We start from the raw sequence: 19,399 nt of genomic DNA on the forward strand, positions 1-19,399 counted from the left end.
TCATCGGTGTTTCCAACTTATGGACTATTGTTACTTTTGTGCACTTAGTTATATTTTGCTTTTATTTATAATTTACACATCTCGTACGTACTTCCCCGAACTTCACCAGAATAAAAAAAGAGCGTGAAATTCACCTTGCGCACACTTTTATAGCCTGTGCTGAGTACCTCGCCTGGCACTCTCTAACTTGTGAGTTCCTAACTACTTAACGAAAACTATTACAGTGCGTGGCTGATATGACGCCACAACACTATGCACATTAATAATGTTTAGGTTGAAGGTCCATGCACGAATCATTCGGGTGTTGTGAGGGATCTGCAGTTCCATCCAGAGGCGGATTTTCCTATAAACGTACTAAGCGGCCGCTTGGGACCCCGAGCTCAAGCACCAAACGAATTGGTTCTGACCAGAGGCGGATTAAGCGGTACGCAAACTAAGAAGATGCTTGGGGCCCCGTGCTTGCCCCCCTTGCGATCAACAGCAGTAGTGGGTTTAACGTTACGCGAACTAAGCGACCGGGGATCCCGTTCTCGCAAGTGTTTAAAATCAGAACTATTTTCCCAATCCAAGCATTTCGCAGGGGCCTCACTTGCCCGCTTGGGTACCCCCCAATAAACGTCCGCTTAGGGCCCCCAGAAGTGTAAATCCGCCACTGATCTTCTTCTTCTTCTTGGCTTAACAACCTTACAGGTCACGCCGGCCATTTCTGGCTTACTAGACTTATTTTACCACGTCAGCCGTTATAGCCGGATAGTCAGTCCTTGCTACGGGGGAACGATCCGGATAGGATTTGAACCCGGTCCTGCCGTGTGGACCGGCGCCGTTTTTCACATGCACCACCGGACCGCCCCACTGATCATCAGCGTAATTTTAGGGGCCACAAGGAATGGCAGTCATAAAAATGACTCCTCCCCGGTCAGCACTTTTAAAACCAGTTCACACCCCGGTCAGTATTTTATTTTCTTCGATCGGATATAGTGTAGCAATGTAAAATAAACCTCGTTGATTTAAATTTATTGGCAGTGCGACCATCTTTAGTTTTGGAGCCCCAATTACCATTCCGCTTAGGGCCTCCGAGAAGCTAGATCTGCCACTGTTTTCATGTCCCGAATCGTTGTACTTGTTTCAGTGCGTGGTTCGATATCTGTTTATCCGATTCGAAATGCATTGATGATCGTTGCGGTTGTATTGGGGGTGACTTCTCCCCCTACCCCCCTGTTATTAGTTCTTTCTTCTATTCGGACATTAAATTAAAAAAAAAAGAAAATTAGTATTTTCTTCTATTCGGAATTTGTTTGAAGAGTGTTTTAGCTCAATTTTGGTTAGCCGCGCGCTTCTACACTTTTTTTAATTTATTCAAATATGTTCCCTACCTCCTGATGTGTTAAACTCTTCGACAAGTTAGCAATAGGAATAATAAAATTGTTTCCGTTTCCGTAAAGATCGAAGGACAGAATAGCTCAGAAACTAAGATGCGGCCATATCCATCGTCCAAGATAGCCGATTCATGTTGAACCGATGTTTGATCCGCACGGTAGCAATAATTTATCGTTTGCAGTATCATTGCCCACAACCTCAAACAATTGCTCATCCTGCTGATAGGAAGAGCGTTCCACGGGCGCCACTATTGTTTGTAGTTGTTGCCACACGAAATTGCACTCGAATGCGATTTGTGAATCGATGCAGTGTTCAATGGGCGTCCATATTTGCAACTTGGAGCATCCGGTGGGAGAACGATAATTATTGGTGTCAAAATTTTCATCTACTCCGCGCTCACGCCGTGTTGTAGAATGCAGTGCCATTTTTGTTGTCACCATCACATTTCCCTTTCTCTGCCGTTTTCGGTATACCATTGTATTCCATTCATTGCAGCGGACAGGCAAGCAATGTTGCGGCCGGAATTTCCTTTTGATGGTGCTGACAAACCTTTTCCCCGGCATTCCCCGGCATCGGCAAGCAGTAATAGGTGTTCGGAACGGTTGCTGCCATGGAATGAAACATCGCCGACAGCGACAAATGCAATTATGCTTCCCTTGTTTTACTTGCATCGTTCGAAACGGGGGTGGTGGCACTTTTCTGTGGTCGGATCCCGGAACGGGTACCGTCACTGTTTTGTCTGGGACTCGAGTTTCATCCAATTATTTGCTCATTTGCAGATCTTCCATAAATGCATTCGTTCGACGCCAGTTTTTCATCACATCTCCCATCTGTCATCCCTGTTCTGCACTGTTGTCTCTTGTGCAATTGCGGTCATAGGCGCAGCGAAACTGCGTGTTCGATGATGCACTTGCACATTGTCGTTGGTTGGTTTTATCGTTCGCAAGCATTTGGTACGCATTTGGTGTCTGGTTTATAGCAGCCATGGTCAAACAAATTTCAGGGTCAGTCGTTACGGTGTAGGATGGACCGTTCAATGTATGTGTTAGTGTGTGAGGATAAAGAATGGGATGATCGTTTTCTTCATAAAAAGCGTTGTACAGGGAATTTATTCATTAGATAAATCTTCGTTTCTTTCGCTTACATCGTTAGAAATATTTTAACCACGATTGCGTACCGCTTTTGAAATGTTGCAAAGGTGAAATGATTATATTCACAGCATGTCCTCCATGTGATGTTACGAAAACATTGAGGCTGGAAGTGAATGATATTTCTCAAATTTCGCATAATTATTCGAATATGATGTGGTTGTAGCGGTTATCGAAACGTATTATCGTGTTGATGACAATGTTATTCTACGGCCGACAGGAGCAAATTTCGATAAAGGTAGTTGCGTTGGACCCTATCGTAATTTATAATTTTCTGTTTGAATGGATTCGATTCCTGTTTTTGATAATCGCTCATTGCCACTGGACTCAATCTGCTAGGAATAATGCAGCAGCAAAAAGGCTTCCTGAAGCGTTATCGGTACGTTTGCAATGAAACGTATTTTTTTATTTTTTGTGCTTATTAAAGAGAACTCTACTCTATACAAAATTTAAAAAAAATTATTTGCAATAATTTCAGTTGAACTTTTTAAGATAAATGCAACTTTAAATCCTATTATCTGGAAAAATGAATAACTGAAGAGCATTAAAAAACTATAAAATGATCCATATTAGCAATAATTTTATTTATAAAATGAAATAAAGAAAAATTATTTTGTAATAAGGGGAGATACGAATAAACGAGTTATAATTATTTTTTTTGCTTCTTAAGCACGGCCAGACCGTATCAAAGCCTTATTTTTACCACGTAACCGGATACTCAGACACTACGGGAGAACGGTCCGGATGGGATTTGATACCCGGTTCTGCCGTGTGGAACCGGCACCTTTTATCACATACATCGGGTCGCCCCAATTGCCTTATGTAATTTGAATATACGGAGTATAAAAAATTTAACTCGGCCACAGGACACGAATATAGCGAAAAAAGGCAAACTAGAGAAGTAAAATAATGTTCCTGTTTTCCTATGCAAAGAATTATTTTCAAAGCTTTGATTTAAATTAAAATTATTGAACTTTAGGAATAAGCAGACGTATAATTTACATAAACGTAAAAACAATTAATAAATAAATTTTGCTTTTGTTTTAAAATGTAGATTTATAACATTGAAGCATGTTCGAAAGACATTGTTTTTTAAACATAAGCTTATTTTAAACATCGTTCGATACGAAAATGTATAAAAGCAAATAAAGAGAAAGGAAGGTAGCGAAATCTTGTTTTTCCTCATGATTGGATTGCGTTATGTGTATCGAGAGCATTTTTAACACCATTTTCCACATTTGAAAGTATTGTTTTCCTCGAAATACATAACTTTGTGAAAGGATATCATTTGTATGAAATTTTATGTTTTTCAACACACGTGACCTAAAATCCAAAGCTTGGCCAATGTTTGTTACACCTGTTTTTTCCAATATTTTTCTAGGCTGAAAGGCAGAAGATATTACTATGCAATAATAATATGATTGATATTTTGCATGCATTACTTGTCCCACAATGGTAAGGGAACTACTGTACAATAATCTTACAACATGCTGATGTCGTTTCACTCATCGTACGGCCAGTTTTTCATCGACCTCGAAGCGCCTGTGTTTTAAATTAAGGTTGATATTAGAAAGACCTAAAGTAGGACGTAGCACAGGATGATGCATGTTCAGGACTATCAGTAAAAGGCATATTATCCTTACTAGTCTACTAACTGAGGCTTACTGGTGTGAGGATTTTAAGGATGCTCTAGTTACCTAGTTAAACCTGGATTTAAAAAAACCGATCATTGTTATACATATATCCTTGATATATCCTCCACTGGAAAAAGTATTCGTTCAAAACCGATTTGCTTTCGCTTATTTTAACATGATATCAAGCTTATCGAGAATATTATCTTTGCCATGGCATCTTTACAATATTTTTCCAGATTCTCTAGACTAGCTCCAATGCTGATTTCAGGCAGCACGTTAGGGCAGTAGCATAATGTCCCTCCTCTAATTTATTATTCATGCAAACTTTTCCCCCGCTTGCTACACGACCAGTGACTGACTTTCGCTTACTGACTGAGAACATTTTGACACTTGCCGTGCCTCAACTAAGGCTGTAACGGGTACTAAAGTGAATGGACAAAAAGGGCAGCTACCGAGTAAAGGAAAAAAAAATCCAGATGAAAAGCCACCGTCAACGGCGACACTGTTTTATTTATTCAGCGCAAATTTTATTACTTCTGTCGACGGGACTTGACTGGAAGTGCCGAAGTGTGAGGATCACTTTGCTTGATTTCATAATGATAATGACCGTCCGTAAAAGTATTTCATGGATCCTTCAAATTAAAAGCATATTATTTTAACACGATTTATACCGTCATGGGCATTCAACGAAGTGGAAACGCTGTTGCACGCTGTATGTGTGGTATGACGGTGGTGTTTGGTTGCAAGTATACAAAAAAAAGATTTCACTTTACTGGCAGGTGCTACTCATTATTTTGACCAGTGCCAGGGAGTCAAGTGAAGCGAGAGAAATGATATAATTTATTGGGCACGAACATTTACCCTATACGTACATACGCTTGTTACTGGTGTCTTTTCGGTGATATTCATGTATGAAGATATTTTTTGTTAATGTTTTCTACAGAAAAGGACATCTTATTGATATTTAAAATCTGCATATAGCAAAAATGTTCCAAAATATAATGTAAATCAAATACAGTGCATGCTAACAAAACAAGTTTTGTGTTAAAGCAATTTTTTTTTAAATAACTTTTTTAAATAGTTTACATGTTTTATGTAAATGAATTATAAATAGTTATTTTGTATTTAATTTAATTTTGTAAAATTATTATGATTCAATGTGATAATAGTAAAAATAAGTTTGAGTAAAAAACTTTTCGCTAAATTCACTCAAACGCTTCGGTTGGTATCGATTAACACGATAAGGACAAAGTAGCGCATCGAAAACCATTTTGCTTGACCGAGAGGAAGCAATGGTGAAGCATCGGTAACATTTTACCAGGTTAAGCGCTGGTCATTTTTCCATCCTGCTGACTTTTGAAGGCAATTAAATTTTATTTTTCACTTTAACACATTCTATGATCTCCTTTTCCGCTGTGAATCAAACGCTGGCCGGATACATAACGTTCGTGTTCGTCCCGTCTACGGGTACAAAGTTTTTTTTTTTTTACTGTTATGTGCAATCATTTCCAGCTGATTGTACTATGTTTTTGGGGTTAAAAATGAAGAGAAATGGTTTCGTTGCCTATTTCAACGATTATTCGTAAAGTTCCACTTTGTGCTTTGTGATCTACGGTGCAAGCGAAATAACGTTTCAAACAACGATTCACTGAAACTTTGAATTGCTTTTAAACTCTTCAATCAAACAGTTTTGCAATATTGGTCGGTAAGAATATTTACGGTATTGTTTAAACTGTTTACTGTAAACATTACTCCATGTTAGAAAATAATGTATTTTCTAAACATTAAACATCATACAACGAACGATGTGAAGCGAACATTAGTTTAAAAGCGGATACAACAGAGGGTCGGACGGGAAATTCAACCAAAACCAGCGACACTAATGTTACCACCGGTTGGGTGTGAAGGACTGTGATGGGTTGGTTGGTCCGTTGACGGCTACTGTTAACACCAAGGCAAAGGACAACACAGTCGAGGCGAATCGTATCGGCGGTGCTAAACACAGTGAAGCGAGGTGTGAGTGGTAAATAGTTTTGAGGTTTTGAAATTAAACCAAAATAACGTCGGTTTGCGTATGGAAAGTGTTTTAGCTGCCGTCATGCAACGGTGTGAGAATTTGTCTGCGGTTTGAAGTGAGAAGAGCCGTCCGGAAGGGACGTGAACACGCCGGCATATCTACGTACGTACATGCTCAACTGTGGGCTTTTGGTGAATGGATTTCAGCACACATGAGCATGTGTGTATTGAAATGGATGCGTCTGAGTGAGTTTATTTTACATTCTAGCCCATTCTAACATCCCATTGTTTGCACACAAACGCACAAAAAGCTAGGCGCCTCCATCGTACGGTGGTGGGATGGAAACCATTAGAAAGATTTGTTTCCATTTAATTTTCATTGTGCTTTTTTACGATTCTGTTTCACATTCCGTGTACAATTTTTCTTTTGTGTGTGTTTCCATATCGTTTTTACGATCAATTTGTACCGATCAAATACTATACCAAGCATCTTTTTGCAATATTGAGTTGAGATGATGGTCCATTAGGCAAAGTCATGTTAAATTATCGCTGATGTCAACCACAAAATTCAAACATGACAGATATTTCTACATATTCTTGGAATATGAGAAGAAATTACTCACCTGATTTGTTTTTCGAAAATGTTTAAATTCATGCACTTGTAGCTTGGAATGGTCGTTTCCCAAGTACGATAGGCTTTTCTTCTTTACATCAAAATATGGTAATAATAAATGAGAAATATGAAATTTTCTTAGTTATAAATGCTTTTAAAATTATCAAAATTGTTTTCATAAAATTATCTATTCATTTAATAATTTCAATCACTTTTCTAAAGTTAATAAAAACGGACCATTATATTGTTAATAAAAAATTCTTTCTAAGTATTTTTTATTACAATTGTACAATACTACTTCGTTTTCTGGGTTATAGTTGTACAAATAAGAACGATAGTTATATTGTATTTTATTTCAATGACGATTATCACAGAAAAGATTTTGTGAGGATTAAATATAATAAGTACAACGTAGCCACATCAAATGTTATATCCATTAGCATTTATTGACCTTGCCATGACAAGAGATAAATCAGAAAAGGCTTAACACATTTTTCCTAAATCATGCGTGAAACCTTTTATGGGAAAAAATTGTCCATTTGCTTTATTGACATAATTCTCCCCCCTTTTTTCGTTACAGTTGGATTAGATATGATTTTGTGACATAATCTTCCATACCACAAGTAATAGCTTACTAAACATGTTTGACAGTGCTAAGATTTGTTTTGCTTTAGTAAAGTGTAATCGGCTTTGATCGGTGAATTGAGTTATCTTGATGTCGGTTTTATCGATGGAAAAGTCTAGCTGTTTCATATTTTCTGTTAGATGTTCGTTAATATACCTTTTCATGCTTTCCATGTTACTACATTTGGCAAATTAAATGTACAAAGTATAAGTGATAAGAGAATAATTTGCTTTTGCTGAAACAAGAAGGATATTAATATGTTCATTACAAAAATATCAAAGAATTGAAATAAAGATGTTACTTTGAATATTATTAACAGATGAAACTGGGTATCAAATCCCATCCGGACCGTCCACCCTTGGAAAGAGTTGACTATCCAGTTACGTGATTAAAATAATTTTTGATACGATCTGGCCGTTCTTAAGAAGCAAAAAACAATTATGAAATTTGTGGGAATACTTGTGATATTTTGTGACTCATTTAATGTAAGCAAGAAATGGTAAAATTTCGTATTCTTCGCATCTATTTATTCAGTATAATTTTACCAAAAATAAAAAATAAACACATGAGTTATTTTAAATATTTCAAAAAAAGATAAATACCAATATGCTATGGTCTTCCAAATAGTGTAAGTGATATAGCGCCGGTCTTTACGCGACAGGACCGATACCAAATTCCATCCAGACCTTATTAAAATCGAGCCATCGGATTAAGAAAACGGATACGGATAATACAAAGGCAAAGAAAGCAAGAAATTTTAGGGTAAACTCCTCTTGATGTTGTAGTGGTACAAAAAAAAATTAAATATTATACCTTAAGGAACTTCCTTCTCATCGAGAAGTAATAATTGGAAGCATTTAAAAACCAAAATCTTACCTTGGGAAAAGCATCGCTCTTTCTTAACCGATTTATATTCGGATAAAAAAATCATAGAAATCAATCGTCAAACACCATTTTTATAGATAACCATTTTTTACTCAAAGCTTTTATTATTGGTTTTGTATTCTATTTGTTCAGAATCCTTGATAGCAATGCTCCGGTCGCATACGGTTGTTTGATGCGGGAGCGTTTCCTGTGTTGGAAAATGTGGTACTAGTATAGTTTGAATTTGTCTTTACATTCTTTGCATACTATATCTTAATCGTGATAGTGGAACATTTAGCCGTTTAGTTTGATTGCACATTGATTCCTGGCGTGATGCTGAATTAACTGTACAAACAATACGCGTACTTCAGTGTTGCAAAACAACAAAATCAAATGCCAATAATAGTAACTACTGTGGTCCTACCGGCTTTAACTTACACTTGGTTTAGATATACACATTTAGGATAAATTCATGTTGTACGTATATCTCGTTGTTGGACTAATTTTTCGCATTCATGCGGTAACATCGTTGTCACTAAAATGTCTTTTTACCCCATATTAACACACGCCATAGATGCAAAGTACAGTTTGCACGTTCCGAATCACACACACGCACACACACTCCGGCCAGTTGCGATTATTTATACAATTCCCTTAGATTCCATTCCAGTTCACCTAATGTCACTTACAGTCTAACAACATAACAACAATCTGTCCACAGAAGCACTCGGGAGAAGGGGACGCATTTTATGAAAACATTACATGAGCGTATGAGTCGCAATTTGGCACATTATAGCATACACTTGCACATTATCTAGCGTACAGGTCAGTTTTTATGATATCATGATAAAAGCAAACTGTGCTTAGTTCATTAAGTGTCCTTACTATCAACGCTTTTTCGTTTGCCTCATAATTAAACATTCACCATTGCATCTTGTGCGTGTTTTTTCCCCCACAACTGTGCAGCAAAAATCGTATATTATAAATGAAATAAAGATGTAAAAATATCGTAGCATATTTGTGCTGCTTCGTATTGGTGGAAATCTTTGGTAGTTAAAAGCAAAAAGAAAAAGGAAGTAAAATAATCTCGCCCCAAAGAATTTCCTTTCTGAACATGACGGTTTTTGAACATTTCTCCTTGCCACCATGTCGCGCAAAAGTTTTTCGTATCTCAAAGTTGGGTCTACGAATGGGCAAATGGTTGGATGATTTAGTGCTTGGTAGGAATTCCTTTTCTGCTTCATCTTGCATCTTTGCTTGCCGCGGAAAAATTGGTGGCCAAATTGTGGTCGACAATTGTGGGGGCAGTTGCAAAAGAAATCCAATTATCGTCCAACGAGTCATTTCGAATGCACCGTTTGGACCGATGGGGACACAAAAAAAGTCCTAAAAATCGCATTCCATTTGTTTCACAAGTGCATTTAAGGAGAAAGAATTTTTCCCTCGTTTGGAATTGCATCATTGGTTATTATCTGTGCGTTTTTTTTTATTTGAGCCTTTTGCTGCCCCATGTCCTTTTAGGAGTGTACGGCCATACGGGCGATTTTAATGAAAGTTGGTATGAGATTTGATTTTGGAAATCTTGAAGAAAAAATATTTTTACTTCCCAAAATATCCACCGGGCAAGAAAAAATTAATCTATAACCTTTTCGTTTAGTGTGTTTTAAATTTTAGTGTTTAAATATTGGTACAACTCGAATGCGCGCAGTTCATAAAACGATATTACACATGAACTTTAAACAACTCTATAAACTCTTCTTAACAGTTTGTGCTAATAGAAACTATGCTTCGAATCGGCATTACTGATATGTGGGCATAAATGCGCTATTTCTTACGTCTTTCTGTGTGTTTTTTTTTCTTCTTAGTTCTCAGTCCGATTATGTAAGCTTACATATTTATACAGGTAAGGTCCATGCCAATTTTAAATAAAACGCTTCACGATTATATTTCTAGTGAAAGAATTTTACCATTTTACGATGTTCCCTCATGCAAATGCTCGATGTTTGCCTCTGTTTCACTTGTTCGACCGTCTACTTTAGAGTTCTGAAACATTTCGGAGCATTTTCCTTAGATAAACAGAAGCGGTATTTCATAATGCTTGCTACCTCAGTAGATGCTTTTCTTTAGGTATAAGCTGTGTTCCCTAGTCGAAAGTAAAGCAACCTTTACAATGGAACCGAACAACAAACATAAGCTCAATGAGTTTTTTTTTGTCTTTCCTTACGAAGTCTCCTGACGAAGTCAATTGTTCGAGCCCCGATGAAGAGTTGTTTTTGTAGCTGATAAATTTAATTAAGAACGCCATTCCTAGCTTTCGCGAAGTAGCTCAATTTGGTGCTACTTACTACGCTTCTTCCTTGTCTTTCCTGGTATACGGTTGTTGGTACAGTGTGGCCTTCGAACACATACAGCCAGCTCATCGAATATAGGGTCGTGTCGTAGGTAAATGCTACTGATGGTGCAGTTGTCGCTTGAGGAGATATGCTCTAAGTCAAGTTTAGTAACCTGCGATACAATTTCACACTACCTGATAGATTGTGCCGTTGTGCTATCTTCTCAATTGGCTATAAGTTGCGTGTATATGATGTCAATGACTTCTCCATTATAATATATTTGTATAATTAGTATATGTCTGTGTATATGTATATATATATATTTGTCATTTAGTATATATATGTTTATAAACCCTGCATTCAGTTATACGTGTTGAAATAGTTGTTCTTTTGTTTTGTGTTAGCTGCGATTGCTGCATAATCTTTCCGCTTTACTTGTTACGATTTTCTTTGCCCGTCGGTAGCCAAATTGAACATCGGAATGTTAAGCCATTTTTTGTAGCAAAACATTTTCTATCACCTTTGCTGTGTGCTATTGGGTTGAAGAGCAGGAACCTATCATGTTACGTGTTCACTCGGCTGTCAGTGCATGCGCGCTACTCTTAGTTTACAGGATACATTTTGATTTCTAGTTATTGTAAGCTAATCCTTGCCAAAAGTAGCATACCTGTGCTAAAAATAATGGACAGAATATTGCGGGTAGTATTGATGGCACCTGAAAAGTGAATAAAAAAAATACAATACATACAATAAAATATTTGTGAAAAGTGCAACTCGAGATGGGAAACCGTTACAGAAACAGGTAACAGGTGTAAATGTGGTGTAGTTTCAAAGTTACTGTTTTTCGTTAGTTGCTCATTTGTCATTGCGAACACTACAGTCCGTAACATAATTATACAAACTTAAAATATTGTTTTGAAAGTTGAATATTTTTTATCCATATAGAATGGTACGGATGACTGACTATCCTCCTACCGAAAAAGACCTATTGAGGATATTAAAAAGGCTCTTGAAGAACAAAACAGGCCAATCCATTATTACAAAAATATGGAATCAAAATATGAGTTAATAAGAAACAAATAATTTAACAACACTTTAATAGAAAATTAGGTCTACCTGATTCGGCGTTGTAATAAAAATTAATATTAAAATATCAAATTGAAAACAAAAGGTAAAACAATATATCCCATCTAGGATATGCAAAAATTTCATGTTAGAAATCCTCAATCCATGTCGGAGTTCCTCAAACAAAAAAGTGTTCTACATTTAGTTGTAATATCTGAGATTCTGAAATGAAATTTTGAATAGATTTGAAAATAATGAAACATTTTGAAGAATTAAAAACCGATTTTCGTTTAACAGTTATTTGATGGACTGTTTTAATCAAGCATACAATTAATTTTTTGCTTAAAAAGCATGTAATTGAAGGCAGTTATGTATCTCACTTTTAAATAATTCTCAGCATGTTTGCAGTTAAGCAAGAATAGCTTAATGTGCGCTCTGTTAATCGTTATAATATCGTAATAATTAATCAACAAAATAACATACCTTGATTGTTCCGATTGGTTTCTGGTGGCCAATAGATGATATTTGTGTCGAACGACTTTTGCTCGGATCGATCAATTTCATTAAGATTGGAAGAGTATTTAGAGTCTGTGCAGGATAAAAAGCAATAGAAAATGAGAAAAGTGCAAAGCAAAAGAGTAACAGAAGTTTAGCAAATGCTTGTCCACTAGGCGTTGGGCGAATGGTATGGTCTCTTGGGCTCATAGAAAGCATACATGGAACCGTCCCGTCACAAATTAGAGTGAGATTTAATTCAATTACTTGCTCATCTGTAAGGAAAGCCTCCAGCCACTAAAGACTGAAACCGTTTCAGCAGCCAGCGCAAGTGCTTTGGTCCCCAAGCTGACCCTCTAATGATGCTTCACTTTGCACATACTTACTTTTATCAACCACGTGCCCAGAATAAGAATTCGAGTGCTGTCCACCGTGATGATGGTGAAGACCACCGGCGGAATCGTTGAGGATCCGGTTAGACCAAAGGTCGGAGTAGGATTCTGTTGTCGGTGGCCCAGGAGAAGTGGTTGGTGGTGTAGACGCTGCAGAAAGATAGAACACATATGAAGATTTGGACACAACGCGTACGTAACAGAACGTTAACGTGTAGGATTGAAAATGGGAAATTTATCTAGCGGAGGGAATAAAATGGTAAAGGTATTTATCTTTTTGTTAAAGTTCATATGACCATTTGACAAATAAGAACCGGATGGCTAAAAATGAGGCCCACTTATGTGATCAGTGAATTGTTTGGGAAGGCACTGGGTTTTGTTCGTTTCAAGTACTCTGAAGAGGAACAAGGTTTTGTGGAGCGGTTTTTTAGTTCATCAGTGTAAGCTAGTTAATTTGATATGTTCTTGACGAAAGATCTATTGTAGTTAAATTAAGCAGTTATGTTAACTTTAGTTTACTGTGGGGAAGTCAGATAATTCAAATAATGATCATATTGAGATAGGTATGATTATCCGACTAATGGATGATACTTATTAAAGGTCTATTTAAGGTTCATGTTCGATATTGGAAAAAAATATAAGACGCCTGGAAAGAAGGATTTTACATCTGGTCTGTTGGGTAGGAAGATATAATTTAAAATTTGTTTTAACTTCTCATTTTTTCTGTTTACAAATTTAGTTAAAGACCTTGACGGAGTAGCGATTACTAGACACTTGCAAGCGTTCTACGGTGATTCTGATATCTGTCCTGGTTCTTCCTCCACCTTTCTGCCCAAGGTTCGGTCAGTTTAGATTGTCCAACGAACAATTTTATCTCTTCTTCTTTTCCAATCCATATCGTCGAGAAGGCCGTAGCCTACAACTCACAATCATAGAATCGAATAAAAAGTACTGTCACAGATTCATACAATACAAACCACTTTCTTCTTGTCGGGAATATGGTTAGTTAATGGTTATAGTTCGATTGAAATTTCCAATTGATAAGTGAGTAAGTGGGATTATTTTTGATAAAATCAGGAACAAATCTAATACATTTGTTATGCAAATTATTAATTAGATATGAACAAATAATCAAAAGTAGGATCATTAAGGAAAAAGCCTCAATCATTCCTTAAAGTTCCTTTGTAGGCGCTATAACTTTGACAAACGTGGTTTAAAATTGTATTAGTCAGTATTTCGTAAGTGGAATTTATTTGTTCTGGTAGACCGTATAATAGAAAGTAAAACACAGATTTGTCCTACACACAACATTTGCTTGACAGTGTGGGATGTATCAGACTTGTTTTATGCAAATACCCCAAAACCGTAAGTGCATTACGATGGTATTAGTGACGGGTCATTTCCCCCCTTCACGTTATGCTGTCTCAGTGCCGGATTAGGCAGCATTATGATGTTTCATTCTTCGCTTTGTTTGTACCATCTACCTTTACAAACTCAAAAGGGAAATTCAAACATTTGTAAAGGAAATGGGAATGTCTTGAAAATCGTCCAACAAGAAAGAAAAACAACACAAACACAGAAAAAGAATGGCCGTTTCATGGAAAAAATGCGGGACAAAGTTCAACGGAAATACAAATGATCCATCCATCCATCCTAAATGCTTTGTGCGGTTTCAAGGTGCACGAGTGTATGCCAACGGTAGTGGCGCAGGAAGCGACTGGTAGCATCATTTGAATTTCCGCTTACGACGATATCCTGGTCCGGAGATTTGTTACGGCTCACCGGGTATGATATCTTATTTTATTTATGATTGGTTTTCATCGGCTAGTGATGCTGCTATCGTAATGTTTTTTCAAACCGTGTTATTCATCGTTTCCTTTTTTCGCCTGCGATACCACCCACTCCACAAATATGGCTGATAAGTTTGGCTTGAAATTTAAAATAACTCGAAGTTATTACGCTTAAGAATGGTGCTCATTTCTGGATGACTTTTTGGCCATTCCACTGACATGACACTACCGTGTTATTTGAAGCATAGTACATTGGCAACTTGTTATGGAAAAAATTGTCATCACCCACCAATAACCGGTGGGACGGCGAATGGTTCAATTATTTTGCCATTTTCGCTAATAAATCAGCCGTCGGTGACTTGCTTCTTTTTCGGTGCTATTTGACACTGTCTCAAATGCCGGCCCCGTGCAGCTGTCGCAAATAGAACAGAGATGATGACGATGACGAGGCTGATAACAATCCCATCTCGTTGGTGCCGATGTGTGGGTGAAATGGTTCGCTTTTTCGACTGGCTTTTCACACCTTAGCGTCTAGGATTCAAATTGTGTTTTTCGTCCAGCTCGTCCCTTTTTTCTCGTGCTGGGCGAAGATTGTGTAAATCGTTCTAACATTCTGGTTCGTTTATTTCTTTTAGTTCGCGTTTTGGATCATCTTACCAGACTCCGGTGTACGGTTGAATGAAAGATGAAAAATCCACCGTTCCAGTGTGGAAAGTCTCGCTGCAAACCTGACCGGAACTGCTTCCTCCATGACAAGTTTCTACACTGTTCCATTGCTTTCCACCCACAGTCTCTGCTCATTGATCTTGCAAAGGTGGAGGTTTCGTTTTTCATTTGCGAGGGTGAATGGGGTCTTTTTAAGGTATTCGTTTCAAAATTACCTGCGTGTAGTATACGAAGAAGGAGGTTTCTGGTCTGTGTGGGTGTGTGTGTTTTTTTTTATTTCACCCACGGCACGCAGCATTATCCATCGTCACCAGGCGGGTGTGGATATTCGGTAGAATATTTATAAGCTAACCGAAAACCAGCGTTGTGTTGGTGTATGTGTGTGTGTGTGTGTGGTTGGGGATGGATAGCGAAAAAGAAATGCCTGACGCTCGGATGCTACGTCCGGAATATAAATCAACTCCCATCAAGATGTGTTTTTGCTGTGCTGTACGGTAGGTTTGTGTTTGGGAATTCGTAGCAGAATGTTATTTTTTGTACGTTAGTTCAGTGCTTCAACTAATCGCTGACTCCTTACACTGTAGTTCGTTTGATTGGTAGCCTTATGAGGTTTGACGTGCCATTTAAGGGTGGTTGTCAACGTTGTGAAGGTGTTACATGTTGCAAATCCATTGTAAATAACGTTTTTGGTATGGTATCACATTTCCATTGAAATTATTGATCGAACAGCTTCAAGGTTTATGGTTTAACCATCAACTAATTTAATAAACAACTTTATTGGGATAAAATAGTTCTTTTTTGTTAAAATTATCTTTAAAGTTCTTTGTAAAACATAAAAAAAAATTTACATCGAGCTTGACTAACATCAGAGGGGTTTCTTCTTAATGGTCTAATGTCAAAGTGGTTATCCTTTTTCCCTTTATCAAATCCTTCACTGTATCTTTCATCTGATGGAGAAGTTCGTTTCGGAAAAGATTCCACGAAAGGTGGGATTCCAACGTATCTCCAAACGTACGGCAAAACCCACAGCAATCAGCGTCAAAAGGGAGCTACGTGGAGTGTGTTTCAACCCCAAAAAGTAGACAGCTGTCGAAACGTAAGAGGAGGTTGGTTTTGAAATTATCGACGGTTTGACGCAGTGAGGCGAACGCACAAAAAAAACCTACGAATCAGCCAGTGACAGCTTGCTAGTCGAAAAGAACTGAAATTATCCTTTCGGGTTTGTATTGTTGTGCAGCAGTTTTTCGGAAGATGGGAAGATACTTTCTTGTAGTTTTGTGTGCCTGTGTTTGTGTCTTTTTTTTCTTTCTTTCTCGGTTTCGTCATCCCGCCCGTACACTGGGTGGAACAATTTGAATAAGAAAGAAAAATTGCACCCCTTTCGAGCATCTGTGCCGAACGACTTTTGACCGCAGCTCAAATTACAGTGTAGCTAGCAGCTGGGCAAAAGGCAACCCAGGGTACACACCCATTTTCTTAGCTGTTGTGTGTTTGGCGTAAACTTTGGGTTTTTCGTGTTTTGTGCTTGAGGCCATGAAAATATCAAAGTTTCACTCGTTGCTTGCAAAACAGTATAGCTCAGTGTCGAGTAGTAACGCAAATGGTGCTGGTTATTAGATACTTGAACAGAGGCAATCACGACCCATAAGCATTGTAGCAAAAAAAAGTATTCCATTACAGTCTTTAGATGTGTTGCCTTTCGGAAGATGATGAATTTTTCGCTCGTAAAATTTAACTTCATACGATGGTGTAATCGCATAAATCATAACAAATCATTTCGTTGGTTCGAAATGGAAGACATCTGTTTTTTTTTTCTTTATAAAAAAATGGTTTTATAGAACAATTTTCGACGTATTTTCTAGATGTTTAAATACCATGGAAGAATTTAAAGTTACACTCCATATGAAATATAATAATGCTATATAATGCAAATATTCTTCAGTTGTGAGTATCATGATTGAAGGGTTTTTACTTTTATTCTCGTTATTGAACAAACTTCAACTTCTATCATTGAAGTTTCAATGGTTCGCTATAATAGATAAAAGTAGTTGTTTTCAGGGTCGTTATATGTACCACAATGCTGCAGGGTACACTTCTCATTATCGATGCTAGTGCTTGTTACCACTGATAGATGATATGGTGCTGACTATTTGGGGAAAATAGTATATAGACGTACGGTGGTGCAATTTGAACAGGCTGCCGCATGAAAATGGTGCGTAGACTCACATGTAAAATATTCAAACAAAAAGCCATGAAGCTAAAACGCATAAACTATGAGAGCATGTTCATGTGCTTCTGTAAAATGTTCCTAGTAATCATATTACCCAGGCGATGAGCACGAGCGTTCCGAAGACGAAACCGTATTAGTTTGTGGTAGCGTCAAGATACCAAACATTCCCACTAGCACGGTACTAACATATTTAGCTGCACGTATAATGGATTATGTTGTGAGTAAAAATGTAATAAGGTCAATTAAATAGCAACAAACCATGGTGAATCGCGCTGTGATTCGGCCATGCTATGAACACTCTGGTGACGGTCTTGTAGCGTTGAGAGCCATGAAATTCCCATGAACTTCCACTACGAAGTAGAATATGTTTAACTATTTTCAATGGTTATACCATACAGAGTAAATTGCAATACACTTTAGATGACAGCATAGTTGCAGTTATGTTTTCCACAACATGTCACTATCGGCGGTTCTACATGACGTTACATGCACTTGACAATTTTATTTTTGATACGCTACCAGATTTTTGAAGTAAATTATGTGGTAATTATTTAATATTAATTAAACTACTAGTAAAGTAAAGGAAATAATTATTTTGTACTATCTTGTTCTCTCTCTCTCTCTCTTATTATCGGTCCTGTGTTGTGGAACCGATGCCGTTTATCACATACACTACCTAGCCGACTCTACTATCGTATCGTATTAGTAATTCATAACTTTTTTCTGAAACTCCAAGATGTCGTTTACTAAGACAAGTACAAGAAAGCAACACTCTCCATTTATCTTTTCTGAAATTAAATTTTAAAGCTATTTCCAAGCAATCTACGTCTTCCAGGCGCATACTCTCAATTAATGACTTTTCATATTTGATGACTAAATAACAATATGTTCATTAACGTTGTGTTTCGTAGCCGAAAGGTAAAAAAACCCCGGCGGTAAAAAACTCATACCGGGAAGGGGAAAAAAAATCTTGGTTAGCGGAAGCATCCTTTGTCAATTCAATAGAATGAGTTCCTTTGGGGTCGAGTAAGTCAAGAGTGATAAATCATAAATAAGAGAGCGACTCTCCAGGCGAATTAAACCAACAAGCAAGTACAAAAAAAACTCTAAAAGAGAAAGTCAACTGGAAAGGACGCTATATTAAGCAAAAGGGACAAGGGCTATCAGAATAGCAGCGGTAAGTATAAATTTCCATCGAGTTGTTGTAGACGGGAAGCAATGGACGAAAGGTGAGTTCGTTGATTATGGTTCATAATGATGCAAAATAAGGTGTTCATTCGACCGTCATCGGTGTAGGCGGTCTGTCATTCTAGGCGATGAATAGAATGAGGATATTTTTTTATGGGGAAAGTAAAATTTACTTACAGCTATTTTGAAAGTGTGAGAAGCGAAAGTATGTTTATGCTAGATTCAGATCGTTTCTGATTTATTTTTTGTTAGATTTTTTCAGTTGTAGGAACAGAAATGAATAGAAAAATTATCTTGAAATAAATAATAAAAACAAACAGATAATTTAATTTTTATATAATCACACCAAATGTTAATGAAAATTATACTAACAGAAGATACTATAAATAAACACAAAACGGTCGACTGTGTAAACTGTCACGTACTTGAAAGAATTGGAATTATGCTATCAATATGCCAATGGTATTTGAATCAAGTGCCAATGCCACTTCTGGCGGACAGAACAGCAGAAGCCTTTATGCATAAAACGTTTGAGCAATTTTTCTTAAAACCCGACATGGCCACCACAATTTCTGGGGAGCTTGAAATGTTAGACTCCTTCCATACCCGATTATTCATACATTTCTGGGTAGCAAGAGAGAAGATTGCGATTCCGTCACAGATTGCAGGCAGCCCAGGAACGAAACGGTGCAACTCACCGGAAGCCTGGGTAATGCGCTGGAAAAACATATTTTTATTGAAGCAAACAATGTACCGTACAATGGTTGAATGAAATATGATTATTAAGAGTAATAATGGAGCACCCAGACGACGACGACGACGACCAAGATGACGCCGACGGAGACGACGGCTATGGCGATATGGCTATGATCATGACGATGATGATGATGATGGTGATTTTGAGTGTAGCCAGAAGTGGGTGGCTCGGGGAAAATGGATGGCCGCGCAAAAATAACTAAAGCA

The 19,399-nt window shown here is 37.4% G+C and overlaps 1 protein-coding gene across 2 annotated transcripts in view; it reads right to left on the reverse strand.

Annotated features, from left to right (window-relative positions):
- Positions 1-8,366: 8,366 nt before the first annotated feature.
- Positions 8,367-19,399, reverse strand: part of LOC125766135 (lachesin-like) — a 51,910-nt gene continuing 40,877 nt past the window's right edge. For both annotated transcript variants that reach the window (XM_049431813.1, XM_049431812.1), the window contains exons 9-11: positions 12,557-12,712; positions 12,159-12,263; positions 8,367-11,325 (exon numbers count right to left, since the gene is read on the reverse strand). In XM_049431813.1, coding sequence (XP_049287770.1) covers positions 11,243-11,325; positions 12,159-12,263; positions 12,557-12,712 — 344 coding nt within the window. In that variant the 3' untranslated portion in view covers positions 8,367-11,242. The remainder of the gene's footprint in view (positions 11,326-12,158; positions 12,264-12,556; positions 12,713-19,399) is intronic.

The sequence above is a fragment of the Anopheles funestus genome, chromosome 2RL, assembly GCF_943734845.2.
Source record: "Anopheles funestus chromosome 2RL, idAnoFuneDA-416_04, whole genome shotgun sequence".
Taxonomy (NCBI): Eukaryota; Metazoa; Arthropoda; class Insecta; order Diptera; family Culicidae; genus Anopheles; species Anopheles funestus.